Below are 19587 nucleotides of genomic sequence, written 5' to 3' on the forward strand. Positions count from 1 at the left end.
CCGGAAACGGGAGGGTCTCTATGGTCCCGATGGCACAGGGGCCGAGAGTTGCTGACGACTTCCGGCGGCTCCTCTCGCGGGGATTGGCTGTTGGCGGCGTTGCTTCTCGGCTCGTGTGCGGCGGAGGTGTCGGCAGGGGCTGCATCGAAAGGCTTTGGCGCCATGGTGAGCAAGGCCCGCGCGGCTGCCCGCTTCCTCGGCCTCTGAGGCGTCCCTAGTCCGCCCCGCGATATTTGGCCCGCGCCGGCGGCCAGCGGGAGCGTGCACCCCCCCCCCCCGGCGCCTCCGGCCGTGGGCCCATTCTGCCCGCGGCGGGAATGCCCGCGCTGGCGCTAGGCCCCGGACGCGGGTCCGCCCGGGGGTACCGCTGCCGCCCGCCGCCGCGGCGCGAGCAGCTGCTGCCCGGCGGCCGCCGTGCGAGCCCGAGGAGGCTGCGCTAGGGGAGCCGGCCGGCCGGGAGACGCGCACGGACGCGCCGGTTCCGAGCGCTCCGGCCGGGGACGGGAACAATGGCCACGGGAGGGCTGACATGGGTTCGGTTGCACCCCGCGCGGGGGCCCGGACGGGTCCTCTCTGCCTTAGAGTTGCGCCAGCAAGTGTTGAATTGGGGTTGCTTTCTCTTTCTTTTTTCCTTTTTTTAATTTTTTTTTTTTGTCGTTCTGTGCTTGTTTTTTCTCGTCTTTGCCAGACGCCTGGGTGGTCGGGTTAGCCCTTTCTCTTCCTCCTCCATCTCTTCCTCACGATCCCTGCTCTCGGGGCACCGGAGCTGAGAGGATCGGCCCCCCTGGAGCCCGCCCCGCGCTCCGAGAGGCCTGGGGTGGGTCTGGGCTTTGGCTTCCGCCCCACAGGTGATGCTCCCCGGGGGCGGCGGTGGTGGCTGGTCGCGTCCGCCATTCAGGGTTGCTTTTCTGGTGGCCGCGATTGTTCGTTCCTGGCAGCCAGGCTCTGCTCGCCGCGAATCTTTCCTGGCTCTGCTTTGCTGAATTGAGATAACTCAGCGTTACCCACTTGGTCTCCCAGAGAGGTCTAAAGACTGGATTTCCAGTTTCTATGAGTTCGTTCTCTGTCTCTCTGTCTCTCTGTCTCTGTCTCGTGTCTCGCGCGCGTGCCCTCACGCTTTCTCGCTCGCTCCCCTCCCCCTCCCCTCTTAGGCCACTTTTTGGCATTGGTTAATAACTGAGAAAGTGTCAGTAACAACAACCAGTTCTTGTTGGGCAGATAGCCGTGATCATTTATCAGCTTGACTTTAGTTAAAAAGCCAAAATTTGTATTTAAAGTGAACAATTTATTGGCTCAAAAGCCTTAAATACTCAGGCTTTACTGGAGAGAAGCGTCTTTTATTTTTTTTTCCCCTTTTATTTTTGGTACCGTTGGGAAAGCCTTGGTAGCTAACCAGCAAAGTGTAATAGTTATGTAACAAAACAGTAGAATGTGTCTAGGCTTACTAACATACTTGTGTGTGTGTATGTGTAGATATGTGTTTATGTTTTGTAGTAGTCATTCCCCCAAGGGAAAAAGACCTTCAGGAAGGCAAGAACCACATCTATCCAGAAAAAGGGGGAAAAGAGTAGGAATAATATTAAATTTTAATAAAACGAAAGCCTCTAAAAATAGCTTCAATAAGAAGAAAGTGACAAACTAGTATCAGAGGGATCATAATTTTAAACAGCTGGTAATGGGAAAGCATTGCCTGTCACATAATAAAAGTAAACATTTTAACCCCAGTTTCAATAAAGATTTTTGTTACTAGGAGTGAGTGTTGAAAATAGTGAAATCAACTTGTGTAGCTATTTACATATCATTACTCCTAATTAAATTAGTCCTTTGATTTGTATTAGAATAACAAAACCTACTTGAGCTGAGGAAATAGCTCCTAAGACTGGAGGGAGAGTTCAGTGTTGGATTTCCCTGCCCCCTGCCCTAAACTTGGTGGAGGGTTGCATAAGACAAAAGAACAAAAGTGATTATAGTCCATGTGTTGGTTTCCTGGCATGGTGCTAGGAGCCTGCCCTGAACACAGAGCTGGGAGTACTTGCTAGTTAGTGAGCAGATGGCTTACAGAAAGCCTGGTCCATGTCATTCAAAGATCATTGTATCACTGTCATCCCATTGCTCATTGATTTGCTCGAGCGGGCTCCAGTAATGTCTCCATTGTGAGACTTGCTGCTGTTTTTGGCATATCGAATATGCCATGGGTAGCTTGCCAGGCTGAGGAATTGAACCCGGGTTGGCTGAGTGCAAGGCAAACGCCCTGCCTGCTGTGCTATAGTGTGGCTCAAAGTGATCGCACAGGCCTTGTGCTTGCAAGGTCTTGGGTTCAGGCCTTTTGCTCCTTGCCTGGCTTCCTCAGAGCATTATTGGGGAAATTGCCATCCTCTCCCCACTGGGTTTTCTTTTTTACATTGTTATGGGGACTTCGGAGTGCTGGGAATTGAATTCTCTGCCCTGAGTTGTGAGTTTTGTTTTGCTGGGGGCTGCTGAGGGGAGGAGCCAGTGAACCAGGCTCCTGCCTGCAGAACTTGTGCTCTAGCCCCTTTAAGCTGTGCCATACACGTTTTATCCTAAACTCTTTTAATCTCTTTAAAACTTCTGAGAGTTTTGGGGGCTGGGAGCGATAGCACAGCGGGTAGGGCGTTTGCCTTGCACAAGGCTGACCCGGGTTCGAATCCCAGCATCCCATATGGTCCCCTGAGCACCGCCAGGAGTAATTCCTGAGTGTAGAACCAGGAGTAACCCCTGTGCATCGCCGGGTGTGACCCAAAAAGAAAAAAAAAACTTTTGAGAGTTTTGTCTCAAACTATCATAATGACTCAGCTGAGGATGTAGTTCAGAGGTTGAATGCTCCCTCTGCCCTTCACCCCCACCCCCAATCCTGGGTTTAATCCCAGGCACTGAAACACACCCCAGCAAATCAGAATGACTCTCTTCTTGATAGCGAAGGATAAGTTAATGCTTTTTATATTGTGTTCATAGGAATTGAATATAGTTTGGGGGCTGTTTATTCAGAAGGTCTAGGAAAGGTGCAGGCATAAGCTATTTCAGTTCAGTTTGATGACTAAAGTCTTAATCACTTAAATTGTGAGAGTACTTTCATTAAGAAAGTTTGTGTGAGGGGCTGGAGTGATAGCACAGTGGGTAGGGTGTTTGCCTTGCACGCAGCCAACCCGGGTTCGAATCCCAGCATCCCATATGGCCCCCTGAGCATCGCCAAGGGTGATTCCTGAGTGCAGAGCCAGGACTAACCCCTGTGCATCACCCGGTATGACCCAAAACGCAAAAAAAAAAAAAAGTTTGTGTGAAGCCCAGTACTTCACATAGGTAGATAAATTTGTATTTTAAATACTAACAAAGCAAAATAGATTCGGAAAGTATGAATAGTTTGATTTATTTGGGGTTAGGTTTACAGTGAAGTTGCATTTTCCTTAGGTTTGGTTGGTCGTGATAGACAGGAAGTTGGAAGGGGGAGTGATTTTTAGCAGCCAGTGGTTTGGAGATAGTCTTGGGTAGACGGTCAGTGAACAGACAGGATGGTACTAAACGGTATATAATACAGCATCCACAACAAGGGATCTAGCCTAAAAATGGTGCCAAGATTGAGAAAATAGACCCACTGACAAAACACACCCTCCCCCCACCTTGTTTAGAAATATATGTTACTCTCAGGCGCATTCATATTTTCTTACAATATAATCACCTATCTTACGTGATTTTAGTGTTTTGAAATCCAGGGGGTTGGTACAATATTGCTTCTTAAGGTCAGTCATCTAGATGAATAAGGTTTTCTAGAGCAATAGTTTTAAATTGCCAATTTATCCGCCAAGTGTTTCAGGTGCTTGCAGTCAAAGTGTTTGCCTTTTTCTATTACCATAAGTCCATATCTGAGTTTCTATTAGGAACTTAAGAGGGCTAGACATTTTTAAAAAAAAAATTTGACCAGAAGAAATGTATGACCTGGCAGGTTAATGATCTAGGAGAAAAGAGAATACAATTAAAACACTACAGAGTGTAGCTTATTCTGAGTACTTGCAAGCAAGTAGACAGTGCAGTAAGTTTAAGAAAACATTAAGGACTGGGAGAAGAGAATTCTTATTGCATTATAAATGTAGGTTCTGATGCCACATTTAGTCAAAGACAAAGATTGTAGCACTCTTTTTTTCCTTTTTGGGTCACACCCACTGATGCACAGGGGTTACTCCTGGTGGTGCTCAGGGGACCATATGGGATGCTGGGAATCGAGCCCAGGCCGGCCACGTGCAAGACAAATGCCCTGCCAGCTGTGCTATCGCTCCAGCCCCTTTGTAGCACTCTTAATGCTCTATTAATAACCGGTGATTGGTTACATTATGAATGAGAATTTTAAAACGCTTATATTGGATTCACTTTTCCTCCTGCAGTCTCACACCATTTTACTGGTCCAGCCTACCAAGAGGCCAGAAGGCAGAACTTATGCTGACTATGAATCTGTGAATGAATGCATGGAAGGTAAGTTGACACTAATCAAGAAATGAAAGTTTGGGGGTTTTTCCCTGTGGCATTGACTATTGGAAATTGTTTAATTTAGGAACTGGGTTCTTGTTCATCTACATATTTTCTAAGGATCTTCATTTGAGCAAGGAAAGTACCTATTTAAAACTTTTTTTTTTGGCTTTTTGGGTCATACCCGACAATGCTCAAGGGTTACTCCTGGCTCTGCACTCAGGAATTACTCGGGGAACCATATGGGATACTGGGGATCGAACCCGGGTCGCCCGCGTGCAAGGCAAACGCCCTCCCCGCTGTGCTATCGCTCCAGCCCCTTTTTTTAACTTTTTTGGTTGAATATTTGGGGGGTTGGGTGTTGGGGCCACATCCAGTGATGTTCAGGGGTTACTCCTGGCTCTACACTCAGAAATTACTCCTGGCAATACTAGGGGGGCATAAACCAGGTCAGTTGTGTGCACGCTGAGGGCCGTACCCGCTGTATTATGAATCTGGCCTCTTGTTGAATATTTGAGACCGTAAGTGTACGTATATGGTCTTTTCCTGCTGCAAATTCTACTTTCATTTTTAAAACAATCATGTGTATAATGAAAGGCCTGATGTATTAAGGGTTTATGTAAGATTTTGTAGGCATCAAATATTATGGTTTAACCCACCCTGTAGAGTTGTGAAACAGTCTGAGGGCGGGCTTTAGTGTTTCTTTCAGACAGAACCTGCCGGTGTTGCTTGGAATGATGTGTGGCATGCAGGATCCTGTTCTCTTGAGCACCAACTGTCCTTCCTCCTTCCTGCTCTCCCCCCAGATCCCAGCCCAGACCCCTTCCCTGTAGAAAAGAAACCCCAGTGATTGGTGTCTTAGTGCCTCCATTGTTTTGCCTTAAGTGTCCTTTGGGTTTGGTTTGGTTTTGGGGCTCCACCTAGTGGTGCACAGAACTTGCTCCTGGCTCTGTACTCAAGATGGACTCAAGGGACCATATGGGGTGCCAGGGATCAAACCTGGGTTGTCCATGTTTAGGCAGACACCCTGCCCACTGTTCTTTCTTTCAAGCCCCACCATAGCTTTTCAGACTAGCTGCTTTCATTTCACAACATGCATGTAAAGGTTTTCCATGCCTTTTGATTTGGTGAGGGGTGTTTTTTGTTTAAGTTAAAAATGGAGGCTGTTTTGGGGGCTGGAGCGATAGTACAGCAGGTAGGGCGTTTGCCTTGCACGCGGCCGACCCGGGTTCGATTCCCAGCATCCCATGTGGTCCTTTGAGCACCGCCAGGAGTAATTCCTGAGTGCAAAGCCAGGAGTAACCCCTGTGCATCGCTGGGTGTGACCCAAAAAGAAGGGGGGAAAAAATGAAGGCTGTTTTCGGTTTAGAATGCTAAAATGGAGACTGGTGTTTGTAGTGCAGCCATCCAGAGTATTTGTGTGTATGAGGCCCTCTGTAAAGCAGAGTGTTCCCTCCTACCACCCTCTCTTTAAAAAAAAAAACAAAAACAAAAACCATTTTTTTTTTTAGTGTAAAGTTTTAGGAAAAAATTGATGTGAAAATAGAATTTTTCATCTTAATCCATATCTACTACTTCCTTCAGTTTTCCCAATTATTTATGCCATGTATTAGTGTAGTGCATTTGTTATGATCAGAGCATTCTTCGGGTGCTCTTTGCTCACAGAGCACCCTGAGCATTCCCGGTGCTCAGGGAAACTTGTGCAGTCCTAGGGTTTGAACCCAGGTCTGCTATGTGCAAGGAAAGCACGTTACCCGTGTACTTTCTCTGGTAAACCACCACTCCTTCACACCCCCACAGCCACTTTTTGTATGTGAATGGTGGGAGTGGTCTGTGCAAGGCCTCTTAAAGCAATATTCAGTCAATTGGCGAGACCATTGCTGCTAAAACCCAGTGATGAGGCAGTGCTGTGGTGTGCCAGAGCCATCCTGACTATTGGGGGCCATGCCGCTCAAGGGTAGCAAGGGGTCAAGCTTTGTGGCCTTGCATATATATGGATGTATGTCCCTGAGCCATCTCCCCCTTGCCATCCCACCCATCTTAGGGCAATTTTTAATTGAACTGGGGTTGGGGGCACACCTGGCAGTGCTCAGGGTTTACTCCTGGCTTTACACTCAGGATTACCCCTGGCAGTGTAGGGGGACCATATGGGATTCTGGATCCTGATAAAATCAAATTGGTCTGTGCAAGGCAAGTGCCCTACTCTCTGTATTATATCTCTAGCCCCTACTTGTTAAATAATTATTGATCAGAAATATGATTTGCAAAGTTTTTCACCCAATCTGTGGGGTTTTTTTGTTTTTGTTTTTGTTTTTTTTGGCTTTTTGGGTCACACCCAGTGATGCACAGGGGTTACTCCTGGTTCTACGCTCAGGAATTACTCCTGGCGGTGCTCAGGGGACCACACGGGATGCTGGGATTCGAACCCGGGTCGGCCGCGTGCAAGGCAAACGCCCTACCAGCTGTGCTATCACTCCAGCCCACCCAATCTGTGGTTTTATCTTTTCCTTTTATGAGTGTCCTTTGAAGCTAAAGATTTAACTTTAAATGAAATCCAATTTACACACTTATCTTTCCTTTGTTTGTAATTTTTGTAAGTTTTCGTATCTCAGAAAACATTGCCTTACCCAAAATCAAAAAGACTTGTGATCATAGTTTGTGGGTTTTTTTGGTTGTTTTTTTTTTTTTCTTTTTGGGTCACACCCAGCAATGCACAGGGGTTACTCCTGGCTCTACGCTCAGGAATTACTCCTGGCAGTACTCAGGCGACCATATGGGATGATGGGAATCAAACCTGGATCAGCCTCGTGCAAGGCAAACGCCCCATCCGCTGTGTTATTGCTCCAGCCCTCATAGTTTCTTTTAGATCTTTTATGGTTTTGGCTCTTAGATATTGGACTTCGGGTTATTTTATACTAGTAACAAAAAGAATTGATGGCTCTGATTAAATGTAGCTTCTTAGAACCAGAGAGTGTACAGTGGATAAGGCATTTTCTTACAGCCAACCTGGAATCATGCAGTGCCCAAACTCAGTTAAAGGATGTCTACAGCCCTTGTTGCTATCTCTCCTAGCCTTCAGTCATGCATTTAACAGGTAACATGGAGATCATTTGTCATTCATCATAGTAATCTTTAACAGTTTGATAGTGGGAATAGACTAAAGGTTCTGTTTCTTTTTTGAAAGATTTGAGAGGAGTAAAAAATTAATGATTCCCAGGCCAAAAAGATGGGGCTCAAAGAACTGAAGCTTCCACTTTGCATGTGAGGGCCTGGGTTTCATTCCTGGTACCACATGGTCCCTATACTTGAGGAACAATCCCAGAACACTTTGTCATGACCCAAACAAAATAATCTGCTTTTCAGATAATTATGTTAATAGAGTGATTATCTTTGAGTACTTAATGTGCTTATTGCATGTGCCTTATGTTATAGAAGAGAGCTAGGATTCTTGTTTTGGCTCCATAGTCCAATATCTTTGGTGTGGCTTAGGGACCACACTTCTGAGTGCCTGGGGCGAAAGGTTACTACTTCTGGCTCAGTGCTCTGTGGTCACTCTCAGCAGTGATCAGGAGACATTGTGGTGTCATGTATTGAACCTGCAGTCGCTCAGTCCATGTGCTGTCTTCCCAGTGCAGATTCTAAGGTTTTTCGGGGTTTGGTGGGGACCACACCTGGCATTGCTCTGGGCTTACTCCTGGCTCTGTGCTCATGGAGCATGTTTCGTGGAACTATGGGGTGCCTGGAATTGAAATGGTCAGCTGCATGCAAAGCAAGTGCATCTCTCTGCCCCCTCCCAGATTCCGGGATCTTAAGTGGGTCTATGGTGGTGATCTCTTACCTTTTGGGGAATTGTATCAAAAAATCTATCCCAAGTGTGGTATTTTTGTTGTTTTTCTATATTAACTGTGAAGCTTTCTGAATATTTATTTATTGAAAAATCAGATCATTCCTGGGCACCACCAGGACCCACATCACCACAGTAGGAATGAACCTTTGAGCACAGAGTGAAAATCCTGATACAAGACCCATAGTGTCAGGGCCTGAAAGATAGTACCGCAGGAAGGGCGCTTGCCTTCATGCTGCTGACCCAGGTCCGATCCCTACACTCCACATGGACCCCTGAGCAACACCAGGAGTGATTCCTGAGTGAAGAGCCAGGAGTAAACCTGAGCAGAACTGGATGTGGCCCCCAGAAAAATGAAGCAAACCCGCCCTCCAAAATACCCATAGTGTTCCCACTTTTTTGAACCATCATAGTTTTTAATCCTATGGCATGAATTTTTTTTTCCCAAGTGAGCAAGTGTAATTTTTATTTATTTTTTGGTTCTGTTCAGTTTTTTTTATTTTTTTAATTAGTGAATCACAATGAGGGTAACAGATAACAGATTTACACATTTTCGTGCTTGTGTTTCCCTCATACAATGTTCGAGCACCCATCCTTCTACCAGTGTCCATTCTCCACCAACAGTGAACCCAGTATCCCTCCCACCCCCCAGCCCCATCCCCCCTCCCCACCTCTTGGCAGGGCATTCTCTTTTCTCTCCCTCCTTTTGGGTGTTGTGGTCTGTAATAGGGGTATTGAGTTGCCATCGTGTTCAATCTATAGTCTACTTTGAGCATGCATCTCCCCTCCCGAGCGGGTCCTCCAACCACAGTTTACTTGATGTTCCCTTCTCTATCTGAACTTGGCATGAAATATTTTATTATTAAGGTTCACAAAGTAGTATTTTGATGAATACCAAGTATTTTGGTGGTTTTTTTTTAATATTTTTTATTTGCTAAGGAACATAATTAAAACAAAAGTGACCAGTGTACTCTTTTCTTCCCAATCCAGCTTTATAAAAATACTGTATGTGTAAAACTGTTAATATCTAAAGTTTATGCAATTATAAGATCTTGATTTCCTACCCTCTCTTAGGTGTTTGTAAAATGTACGAAGAACATCTGAAGAGAATGAACCCCAATAGCCCCTCTATCACATACGATATCAGTCAATTGTTTGATTTTATTGATGATCTGGCAGACCTCAGCTGCCTTGTGTAAGTACTAGCTTCCTATTCTGTTGTTTATCTTTCTCTTTAAGATGATTTTTGGTGTTGGGAGCTCATTGTATGTCTGACACTAATCTTAGTACTTTTATTAATATGGAATAATTATTAAATAATAATATGGAAAATAGTAAATTAGGGGCCTGAGAGCTAGTACATGATAGTAGAGGGATTAAGGCATGTAGCTGAGTCTATGAACATCTTCAGGTGCAGGCCTGGAGGCCTCTGAGCCACCACCAGGTGTCTTCAGTATCCCTAGTACCACAGGGCCCAGGCAGCATCTCATCCTCAATTCCTCAAAATGAACCTTGGCCTCCCTTGACTGAGAAAATTCGGGAGGGACTGTACCTAGTTGTACGTGGGGGGTTACTTTAGGCTTAAACACCACCCCTATCCCTGCCTAGCCGTCGTCAGGATGCCCTGTGTCTCTGGGGGCCAGGGAATTGAACCTGGGACCATACTCCCCCACCCAAAATAACGTGTGTTGTGGTGGGGTGGAACATATGCAGCATCAGGACTCAAACCAGGATTGGTCACATGCAAACCATTACCCCTGTACCACTTCTCCAGTCTACAATAAATGTTTTTAAAAGGATAATGACTATATCAACTCAAGGTTGGAAAAAATTTTTGATTCATTTATAGCAGAGGTAGGATATCGATTTTCTGCCAAAGGCCCTTGAATAGTTATGGCATCGTTCTCAGGCCATATGATGCAGATAGATGGCCCTCAGGCAGCTGACATGTACTGGGGCCAGACTGCATGATTTTTTTTTTTTAATTTTATTGAATCACCGTGAGATAATTACAAGCTTTCATGTTTGGGTTACAATCTCACAATGATCAAACACCCATCCCTCTACCAGTGCACATTCCTCAACATCAATATCCCGGGTATACCCCCCCTTTCCCACCCTCCCCCTGTCTCTAAGGTAGACAATATTCCCCGTATTCTCTCTCTACTTTTGGGCATTATGGCTTGCAACACAGACACTGAGAAGTCATCATGTTTGGTCCATTATCTACTTTCAGCGTGCATCTCCCATCCCAACTGGTTCCTCTAGCCATCATTTTCTTAGTGATCCCTTCTCTATTCCATCTGCCTTCTCCCCTCTGCTCATGAAGCAGTTTTTCAGCTATAGGGCAATCCCCTTGGCCCTTGTATCTACCGTCTTTAGGTGTCAGCCTCATGTGATGCTACCCTACACTCCACAAATGAGTGCAGTCCCTCTATGTCTGTCCCTCTCTTTCTGACTCATTTCATTTAGCATGATACTCTCTATGTTTATCCATTTACAAGTAAATTTCATGACTTCATGTCTCCTAACAGCTGCATAGTATTCCATTGTGTAGATGTACCAAAGTTTCTTTAACCAGTCATCTGTTTCAGGGCACTCGGGTTGTTTCCATATTTTGGCTATTGTGAACAGTGCCGCAATGAATATATAGGTACAGATGTCATTTCTACTGTGCTCTTTTGCATCCTCGGGATATATTCCCAGAAGTGGTATTGCGGGGTCATATGGAAGCTCAATTTCTAGTTTTTGAAGGACTGTCCATACTGTTTTCCAGAAAGGCTGGACCAGTCAGCATTCCCACCATCAGTGAAGGAGCATCCCTTTTCCCCCACATCCACGCCAGCACTGGTTGCTTTTGTTCTTTTGAATGTGTACCAGTCTCTGTGGTGTGAGATGATATTTTATTGTTGTTTTGATTTGCATCTCCCTGATGACTAGAAATGTGGAGCATTTTTTCATGTGCCTTTGGGCCATTTGTATTTCTTTCTTGAGGAAACTTCTGTTCATTTCTTCTCCACATTTTTTGATGGGGTTGGAGGTTTTTATCTGATACAATTCTACAAGTATCTTGTATATCCTGGATATTAATCCCTTATCAGATGGTTATTGGGTAAATATTCTTTCCCATTCTGTGGGCTCTTTCTGTATTTTCAGACCACCTGATTTCATGGTCCTAATGCTCTCCATCCCTGATTTGAAGCATTACCTAGCAGTAACATTGTGGGGTGGGGGAACAATACCAGCAGTTCTCGGGGGTTACTCCTTTACTCAGGGATTTGTTTGGGGGATGGGGAGGAGCCATATATGGTGGTGCTCAGAACTTACTCTTGGTTCTGGGCAGGTGGTGTTCGGAACTTAACTCCTAGTATGGCTCAGGGGACCATAAGGAATGCCAGGGATCAAACCCTGGTAGGCTGTTTGAAAGGCAAGTGCCCTACCCACTGTGCTATCACTCTGGCCACAGCAGCAGTAACTTCTTAATAATTGGCATTTTTATATAATTTTTGCGCAGAATAAATGAAATTTCTGGCTGAAGTGAGACAATAATTGACAAATTAGATATCTTGTTCTAGGATATTCATAAACTAATTTTCTTCGGTAAACTGTTTGATCTCTTCTTTGCTATGCAGTTTTTCCACCAGGTGGTGCACATGACTTAACTAATGATGATTCTTTGTACTAGTGTAATCTCTGTTACTTACGATGTGCATTTTATATTGTATTGGGATTTCACTTCAAAACTGGATATATTACTTAACTAGGTTTTAATTTTAGGCCAGTTCAGATATTTATCTGAGTCCTCTAAAGATCTCTTGAGGGGCCGGAGTGATAGTACAGCAGGTCGGGCATTTACATTTACCTTGCATGCAGCTGACCTGGGTTTGATCCCCCGGCATCCCATATAGTCCCCCAGCACAGCTGGGAGTAATCCCTGAGCATCACTGCCGCGGACCACCCAGTGGAGACCACCGACCACGGGGAATCAGGGTCGAAGGAATCAGGAGAAATCAGGAATCGGCGGGGAAATGACAGACAGCCACACTATAAGCTGGTGAACTGCTGCAACTTTATTCTGCAAAGCTGTGCTTATATATTGTTTCTCCAAGGAAATAGCAATAAGCAGGGAATTACAACATCAGGTTACACCATTAGACCACTGCTTTGATGATTACAATACACCATTAGAACACTACTTTGATGATTATAATTCAGCAGAAAAATTATTAACGAAGTACAATACAGTATGAGCTAATTCCGCATATCGCTTTTGTGACCTCTTGTGGTTTTCCTGTAAAGCTAGGGTAAAGCTAAGGTTCTTTGAAATGTCTGTTTCGCGCCAATGATCACATCCGTGTCAGTTAAGCATTAAATGTTTAAGGCCCTTTCTCCCGTCAGGAATTTGTTATAATATATTGCAAAAGGTTTAAATAATAAACATCAGGGTTTTCTTCATCTAGCTAATCTAGCCATAAATGGGAGCTCTGAAAACCGTCGTTTCCCTTCATAGTTTACCCATCTATTCCCAATATTGTCGTTAGCTCCTGTGAAAAGGGGGGTGGATCTAGGTAATCTTTTACTGCAGGGGGAGCAACGTGGCGGCAAAGTCTGCCATCGCACTTCCACAAAATATTGTGTCCCTGCAGGGAATCTTAGCCAACTCTTCTTTCTGGAAATGTTTTTGTCTCACTATGCTGTGATTTCTGCAACACCTTTGTTTTTACTTTCATTTCGTCTGTTGCTTTGATTTCCAAGAACAGCTCTTTTTATCCTCAACCTTGTTTAGAAAAAACCCAATGAGGCGTCTCCAGCATTCTACTATGCTTCTGAGACAGGTGCTTGAACAAAAGGAAAGGGGGGCTTCAGAAATTAAGTCATCTAATTCTGGCCGGCCTGTGGTGTTGGCAACATCCTGACCAGGAAACGCTCATACTGTTCCAATACGAATGCACAGATAAATGCACAGAAGAAAGGCACAGATAGTTAAGCTAAGGCAAAACTAAGGTTGTCTTGTGCTCCAGCAGTTTCTGGTGTCATCAGGTCACGTGATGACCACAGATTGTAGGGGAACTGCCTGAGGCCCCGCTCTGGGGAGCTCCCACCTCAACCTCTCATCTGCAGACCTCCAGCGTAGCAGTATTTTGCTACAGCTACACAGGTGTCACAGCTGTGGGCGTAGCACATCACCAATTGTCACCCAAAAAGCAAAAAAGAAAAAGATCCCTTGAGTGACTGACTATGCTGGTCCTTTTAAAGTTTATTTCGGGGCCATGGAGATAGCTCAAAGGGCTGAAGCACATGCTTTGTATATTGGAGGTCCTGGCATCACATTGTCTTACAAGCATAGCCAGTGTGACACAATATTTAAAAATAAAACAAAAAAAACACCAAAAATGTTTGTTTGGGGCAGGGGTGGTCATAACTGGTGGTGCTCATTGCTTACTCGTGCTCAAGGATCACTCCTTGTGGTGGGGGTTGGAGGGTTAGCCGTGTGCAAGCCAAGTATCTTAACCCCTGTACTATCTCTGGCCCAAAATGAGGACTGTGTTTTAGTTAATTAAAAATAAATTTAGCAACTATGCCATTTGTGTTCATTGTTTAGTTTCTGATTTTTTTTTTCTTTTTGGGTCACACCCAGCGATGCTCAGGGGTTACTCCTGGCTTTGCGCTCAGGAATTACTCCTGGCAGTGCTTGGGGGACCATATGGGATGCCGGGGATCGAACCTGGGTTGGCCTTGTGCAAGGCAAATGTCCTACCCACTGTGCTATCGCTCCAGCCCCTGTTTAGTTTCTGATTTTTAATCATTGAGGAATTACAAAAATACTAATCGTGTAGGAGACAGACTTCACCGTCATACTCTGTCAAGTTTTGTCTAAGCTATTAAGCTTTTAACTGAAGCGCTTTAAACCTTGGTTTCTTTTTTCCTCTATAAGATGTATTTTATGATCTAAAATTCATATTGCTCAGAATTCAACTGTTATGTGATCAGCTCTTACGGAACTTGTGCACATCTATAACATTAGTGGGTGGGTTTTAAGAACATGATGGTAACTAACCATTATAACTTTTCCTGTTACCTTTGTTCCTCAGTTACCGAGCTGATACTCAGACATACCAGCCTTACAACAAAGACTGGATTAAAGAGAAGATCTACGTGCTTCTTCGTCGGCAGGCCCAGCAGGCCGGGAAATAATTGAGATGGAAGCATTAGGGGGATGGGGGTAGGCTTGGAATACAGGTGTGTACAGCAAACTCTCGTAGATGTTTTGTATTCTAATAATCCTGTTTCCATTTGGTACAATCTAGCCAGGGTTGAATGTATTGAATGAAATATGACGATCTTGTTCAATCTGAAAACCCCCATTGCCTCCTTCCCTCTCCCTACACCCTCCCTCCTTTTTTTTTTACTTAAAACATTTTTATGATACTTTAGATGGAAGTTGTTCTTTGTCAGTTATTGTTGGTTTCAGCCCTTCCAACTATTTGTTTCCACTTTAATAGTACTCACTATACTAACCATTCTTCAGGATTGGGTGGGGGGTGGGTGATGACACAGTTATGTCCTCAAGATAAAATCTTAGTGAAAGACAAATAAATGTTCTTTAGTTATATTTTTCCCCTGAGTGATTTTTTTTGTTTGTTTCTGAACATTGAATGTTCTAGTGAAGCATTACCTATTTCCAAGCCAGTAATGTGGTTTTACACAACACATTTGATGAAAGCTTCTATATCTGCTGGATAAATTCTGTTGTTTACTTCATTTCACAGCCCTTTTCTGTGAGTTTCACTGTGGTATTAAGGTTTATACCTATTATTGATACACTCTTCGTGAAATATTTCCTAGTGGCATAGCTTATCTGCCACAGAGCAAGGCTAGTTTTTTAGTTTTGATCACACGTTCTTCCTGGGAGGTCCCTGTGACTTCCAGGTGAATGCTGATTATTGTCTCTATATGGATGAGGATGAGGGAAAAGAGCCACAAGGGAGACAGAAGATAATTTTCCCACTCCCACCTCCGTTGCTGGGATCAATCCCAGGAAACCTCACAAGTGCAAGGCATGCTCTCTACCACTGAGCTACATCCTGCCAGTCTCTGTCTTAGTGTAGAAAGGGGCCACTTTGCGACTTGAACACGTTACTTGTACCTGCAGTTATTGAGCATATTGGCAGTCTCCAGTTCTGCTTTTGCCATACTTAACTGATTCAGTAACACCTAACGTTTTCTTGTTTTAAACCATGATTGCTTACGCATTTTTCCAATGGGGGCCCCCTTTCATGTGAGAAATTTTGGGGCAGTCTTGAGTATATAGGTCTATAAAATAGGTATGTAAGTCAAATGTTTACTGATAACAGTAAATAAACTTCTTTCTTTTGGAGAGGGGAGCCACTTTTGGCGGTGCTCAGGGAACCTTATACAGTGCCTGCAGTTAAACCAGTGTCTTATGCAAGGCAAGTGATTTTGTACTATCTGCAGCCCTATTTTAAAGATTTTTTTTCATGACCCCACATGGGATTGCAGTTTAAGAAACAGACTTTAACCCACTACCAAAAACATGTGTTATGTATATATATCCCCCTACACAGCTGTCTGTAGAATTAGTGAAATGATTGTTAAAATTATGGAACCTGACACAATTAGGTATAGTTGTAGTTAATATTCAGTGTCAGGAAGTTGTAATATTCTCAGAAGTAGATCCAAAAGTAAGTTTTAAACATTCTTACTTTTGATTTGGCCTATCTGCTTACCCAGTTTTACATCTGTGACAGCTGTGATCTTCATATTTTGAAAGGAAAAAAAAAATTCTGAGCAAATCTGGAAGGAATGGGATCAGGTTTTTTCCCTATGATACTGTTTTTGCTAATGGCCTTACATAGAAAAATGGGCAGAGTGATAGTACAGTTGGGTGGGGAACATGTCTGTCAAAGTTTGAGTCCCCCAACACCCCCTGAGCCCTGCCAAGAGGAAGTCCTGAGTGCCTCCAGGTGTGGTCCAAAAACCGAAAAGGAAAATCAGAATTCCCTAAAAGCATCTGGATTCTAGATGTTGGGTGATGAGGCAAAAAGGAGGGGAGTGGTATTTTGAATTATCTTTTTAGATGGTAGGAAGAATAAAGACCAAATACAGAGAAATAACATTTAACTGTGCCCAGTATTACTAAGAATTGTCAAAGTAGTCTTTTTAAGATGAATTTTGTGATGAAACTTTTATCAGTGCTTTGTTAGAGTAACGGAATTGATGTGTGGCTATTCCTCAATTTCAAGTAAAGAAGATTTGATTTTTGTTCACAGAGTTGTATTTATTGCTAGTTAGAGGTGAAACCTATTAGACCAACCTGTATGTTCCTGATACATATCAGAATTTATTTTCAGTTTTCTGACTGAAAATCAGCTGACTGCCCATACAGGTTCCAGGGGTTTTTTGGTGTTTGTTTTTTTTTTTTTTTTTTTTTTGTATTGTTTAGAAGTGGTGGTGAATTTGTTGGGGTAGGAGTGGAGGCCATACCTCTGCAGTGTTCAGGGGACCATGAGTGCATGAGTGTGGGGGATTGATCCAGGGTGACAGTAGTGTACAAGGCAGGTGCCTTCCCTCCTGTGCTGGCCTGGCCCGAGCAGATAATTTTTTTTTTTAATTTTTATTTTATTTTATTTTTGCTTTTTGGGTCACACTCAGCAATGCACAGGGGTCACTCCCAGCTCTGCACTCAGGAATTACCCCTGGTGGTGCTCAGGGAACCATATGGGATGCTGGGAATTGAACCTGAGTCGGTCACGTGCAAGGCAAACGCCCTACCCACTGTGCTATCACTCCAGCCCCTGAGCAGATGATTTTTTACTGCCCTGGAAGTAAACCAGACTAGGTTGAAGAGAGCAGAGAAGTTCTTGGTATGACATCATCTTTATAAAAGGATGGCCTTTATCAAAATTGGTTTTTGCTAATTAAGAATTGAAATGCAAATCAGGATTAGTGAATTACTTAGTAAATACACGGATGTTTTTAGAAGGAATGTTAATACAGTGGTAGAGTAGCACTGTCCATCTATTTGCTTGAGCGGGCACCAGTAATGTCTCTATTGTGAGGCTTTTTTATTTTTCTTTTTTCTTTTTGGGTCACACCTTGGCGATGCACAGGGGTTACTCCTGGCTCATGCACTCAGGAATTACTCCTGGCGGTGCTCGGGGGACCATATGGGGTGTTGGGAATCAAACCTGGGTCAGCCTCGTGCAAAGCAAACACCCTACCCGCTGTGCTGTTCCTCCAGTCCAGTGCTAGAGTATTGTCATTTATTTATAGCATTGTCTACTTAGAAAGTGTGTATTAGTTACCGTAGCCGCCCTTTGAGGTCAGAAGGAATCATTCCTCTTATGAATGGTGAATAAAAGAGGTATAGATTTCTTGGTTCACCCCCACTATTCAGCAGTACCAGAGATTTTATTATATGTAAAAGACACTTTTGGGTACACTGTTGTCTACTGTTGTGTACCCAAAAGACACACTTTTTTTTTTTTTTTTTTTTTTTTTGCTTTTTGGGTCACACCCAGTGATGCTCAAGGGTTACTCCTGGCTTTGCACTCAGGAGTTACTCCTGGCGGTGCTTGGGGGACCATATGGGATGCCGGGGATCGAACCCGGGTCGGCTGCGTGCAAGGCAAATGCCCTACCCGCTGTGCTATCGCTCCAGCCCCAAAAGACACACTGTTGAGCTGCCTCTGGCAGTACTCAAATGCTACTCCAGACTCTGCCTGGGGATTACTGCCACTCATGCTGAGGATCAAACTGGGTTGGTTGCATCCACGGCAAAGTGCCATCACTCCTTTACTCATACCAGTCCCTCAAAACATTCTTTACCTAGGAGATCAGAGACAGGTGGTGAGCCCCATAAGTGGCCGTGTACCAAGTAATGGATCTCATGCCTATCAAAACTTCTAAATTTACAAGTCCTGGATAGGTCACATGCTAGCAGTTTGTTAGGGCTACCAGAGATAATAGCTTGGCTGACAACGTTGTCAAGTGTTTCTTCTTCTGTGGGAGTGAATGCAATACTTGTAATAGTTCACACAGCCATCCAAGAATTATTCTCTGCCCAGACGAATGATAGCTCAGGTGCAAGAGATAAGACATAGGTAAGCAGAAGAGTTACCCTGGCTTTGAAGCCCCTTGTATAATGGGAGCCACTGTCTCATGATCATGGCTTGATGTTGCCACCAGAGATAAGTCCGTTTTATTAAGAGTCAGAGTTCAGAGAATTAAATCTTGCCATCAGTAATTTATGGGTTTTTTTCTCAGTCTGGTTATTTTTACCATAAGCATTCACATCCATAATACAATCTGCCATTTTCACCCTTCAGAACAGAGCTGGAAAGTAAACCCAAAGTCAGACTAATCCACAGAGCAGTATTGGCTGTTCCTTGATCCACACATATTGATGAAGTTTGAGATGCCACATCTAGTTGGCTTTGTGAAAGATGCAGCATTTGAATTGAACTTAAAGGCTGGTTAAATCTTGAGAACAGGGAACATCATGGCTGGAGAGTGGTCTAAAGTCCAGGAATTCTTGTGTTGGCGTGCCTTGAATTTTAAGCTGGAGTTTAATTTCATAGGTGATGGGTAGCCTTTCAGAATTTTTGAAGCATGTCAAATCTTTGCATTAGGAGGATTAAACTCCCTTTTCTACGTTGGCTGAATGGGAAAACAGGAGGATATAATATCCCAGAGACAGGGAGAGTGAGATAGGTAGGGTGAGTTATAAAAACTGGATTTGGTATTTTGGAATTCTTGTTTGCAGTGTAAGATGGAGACAGAAGCTGTGTTTGATTGGCTGGACAGCAGAGTGCTTGCCTTGCTCGGGGCCAACCTGGGTTTAGTCCCTGGCACCCCATATGCCCCATGCCCCCAGCCCTGACACGAGTGATACCTGGACACAGAACCAGGAACAAGCCCTGAGCGCTGCTTGGTGTGGCCCAGAAAATGTGTATATCAGCATGTGTATTTGCCAAATACAGAAAAACGATGTGATGAAGGCAAAAAAATTTGAAACTTGAGTGGTACATGGAATGAAAGTAGAAAGATGAAATTCTTTTAGGGCAATTTGTAGACTGGAAAAGTTTAAAGGATTAAGATGCTTTACTTGCACACAGCTACCCCACCCAGTTCAATCCCTGGCACCATATATGGCCCCTCTAAGCACCACTAGGAGTGAACCACTAAGTACCACCAAGTGTAGCCCCAAAACCAAGCTAAGGAAAGACCCACCTCTCCTCGAGATA

The 19587-nt window shown here is 44.1% G+C and overlaps 1 protein-coding gene across 1 annotated transcript; it reads left to right on the forward strand.

The window, feature by feature from the left end:
* The first annotated feature begins 47 nt into the window (after positions 1-47).
* On the forward strand, positions 48-14754 carry ERH (ERH mRNA splicing and mitosis factor). The gene is made up of 4 exons (XM_004612327.2): positions 48-165; positions 4395-4482; positions 9395-9515; positions 14413-14754. The coding sequence occupies exons 1-4, from the start codon at positions 163-165 to the stop codon at positions 14513-14515; spliced, it is 315 nt and encodes a 104-aa protein (XP_004612384.1). The 5' UTR covers positions 48-162; the 3' UTR covers positions 14516-14754.
* The last annotated feature ends 4833 nt before the right edge of the window (positions 14755-19587 follow it).

Source organism: Sorex araneus, chromosome 3 (assembly GCF_027595985.1).
Source record: "Sorex araneus isolate mSorAra2 chromosome 3, mSorAra2.pri, whole genome shotgun sequence".
In the NCBI taxonomy this organism is placed as follows: Eukaryota; Metazoa; Chordata; class Mammalia; order Eulipotyphla; family Soricidae; genus Sorex; species Sorex araneus.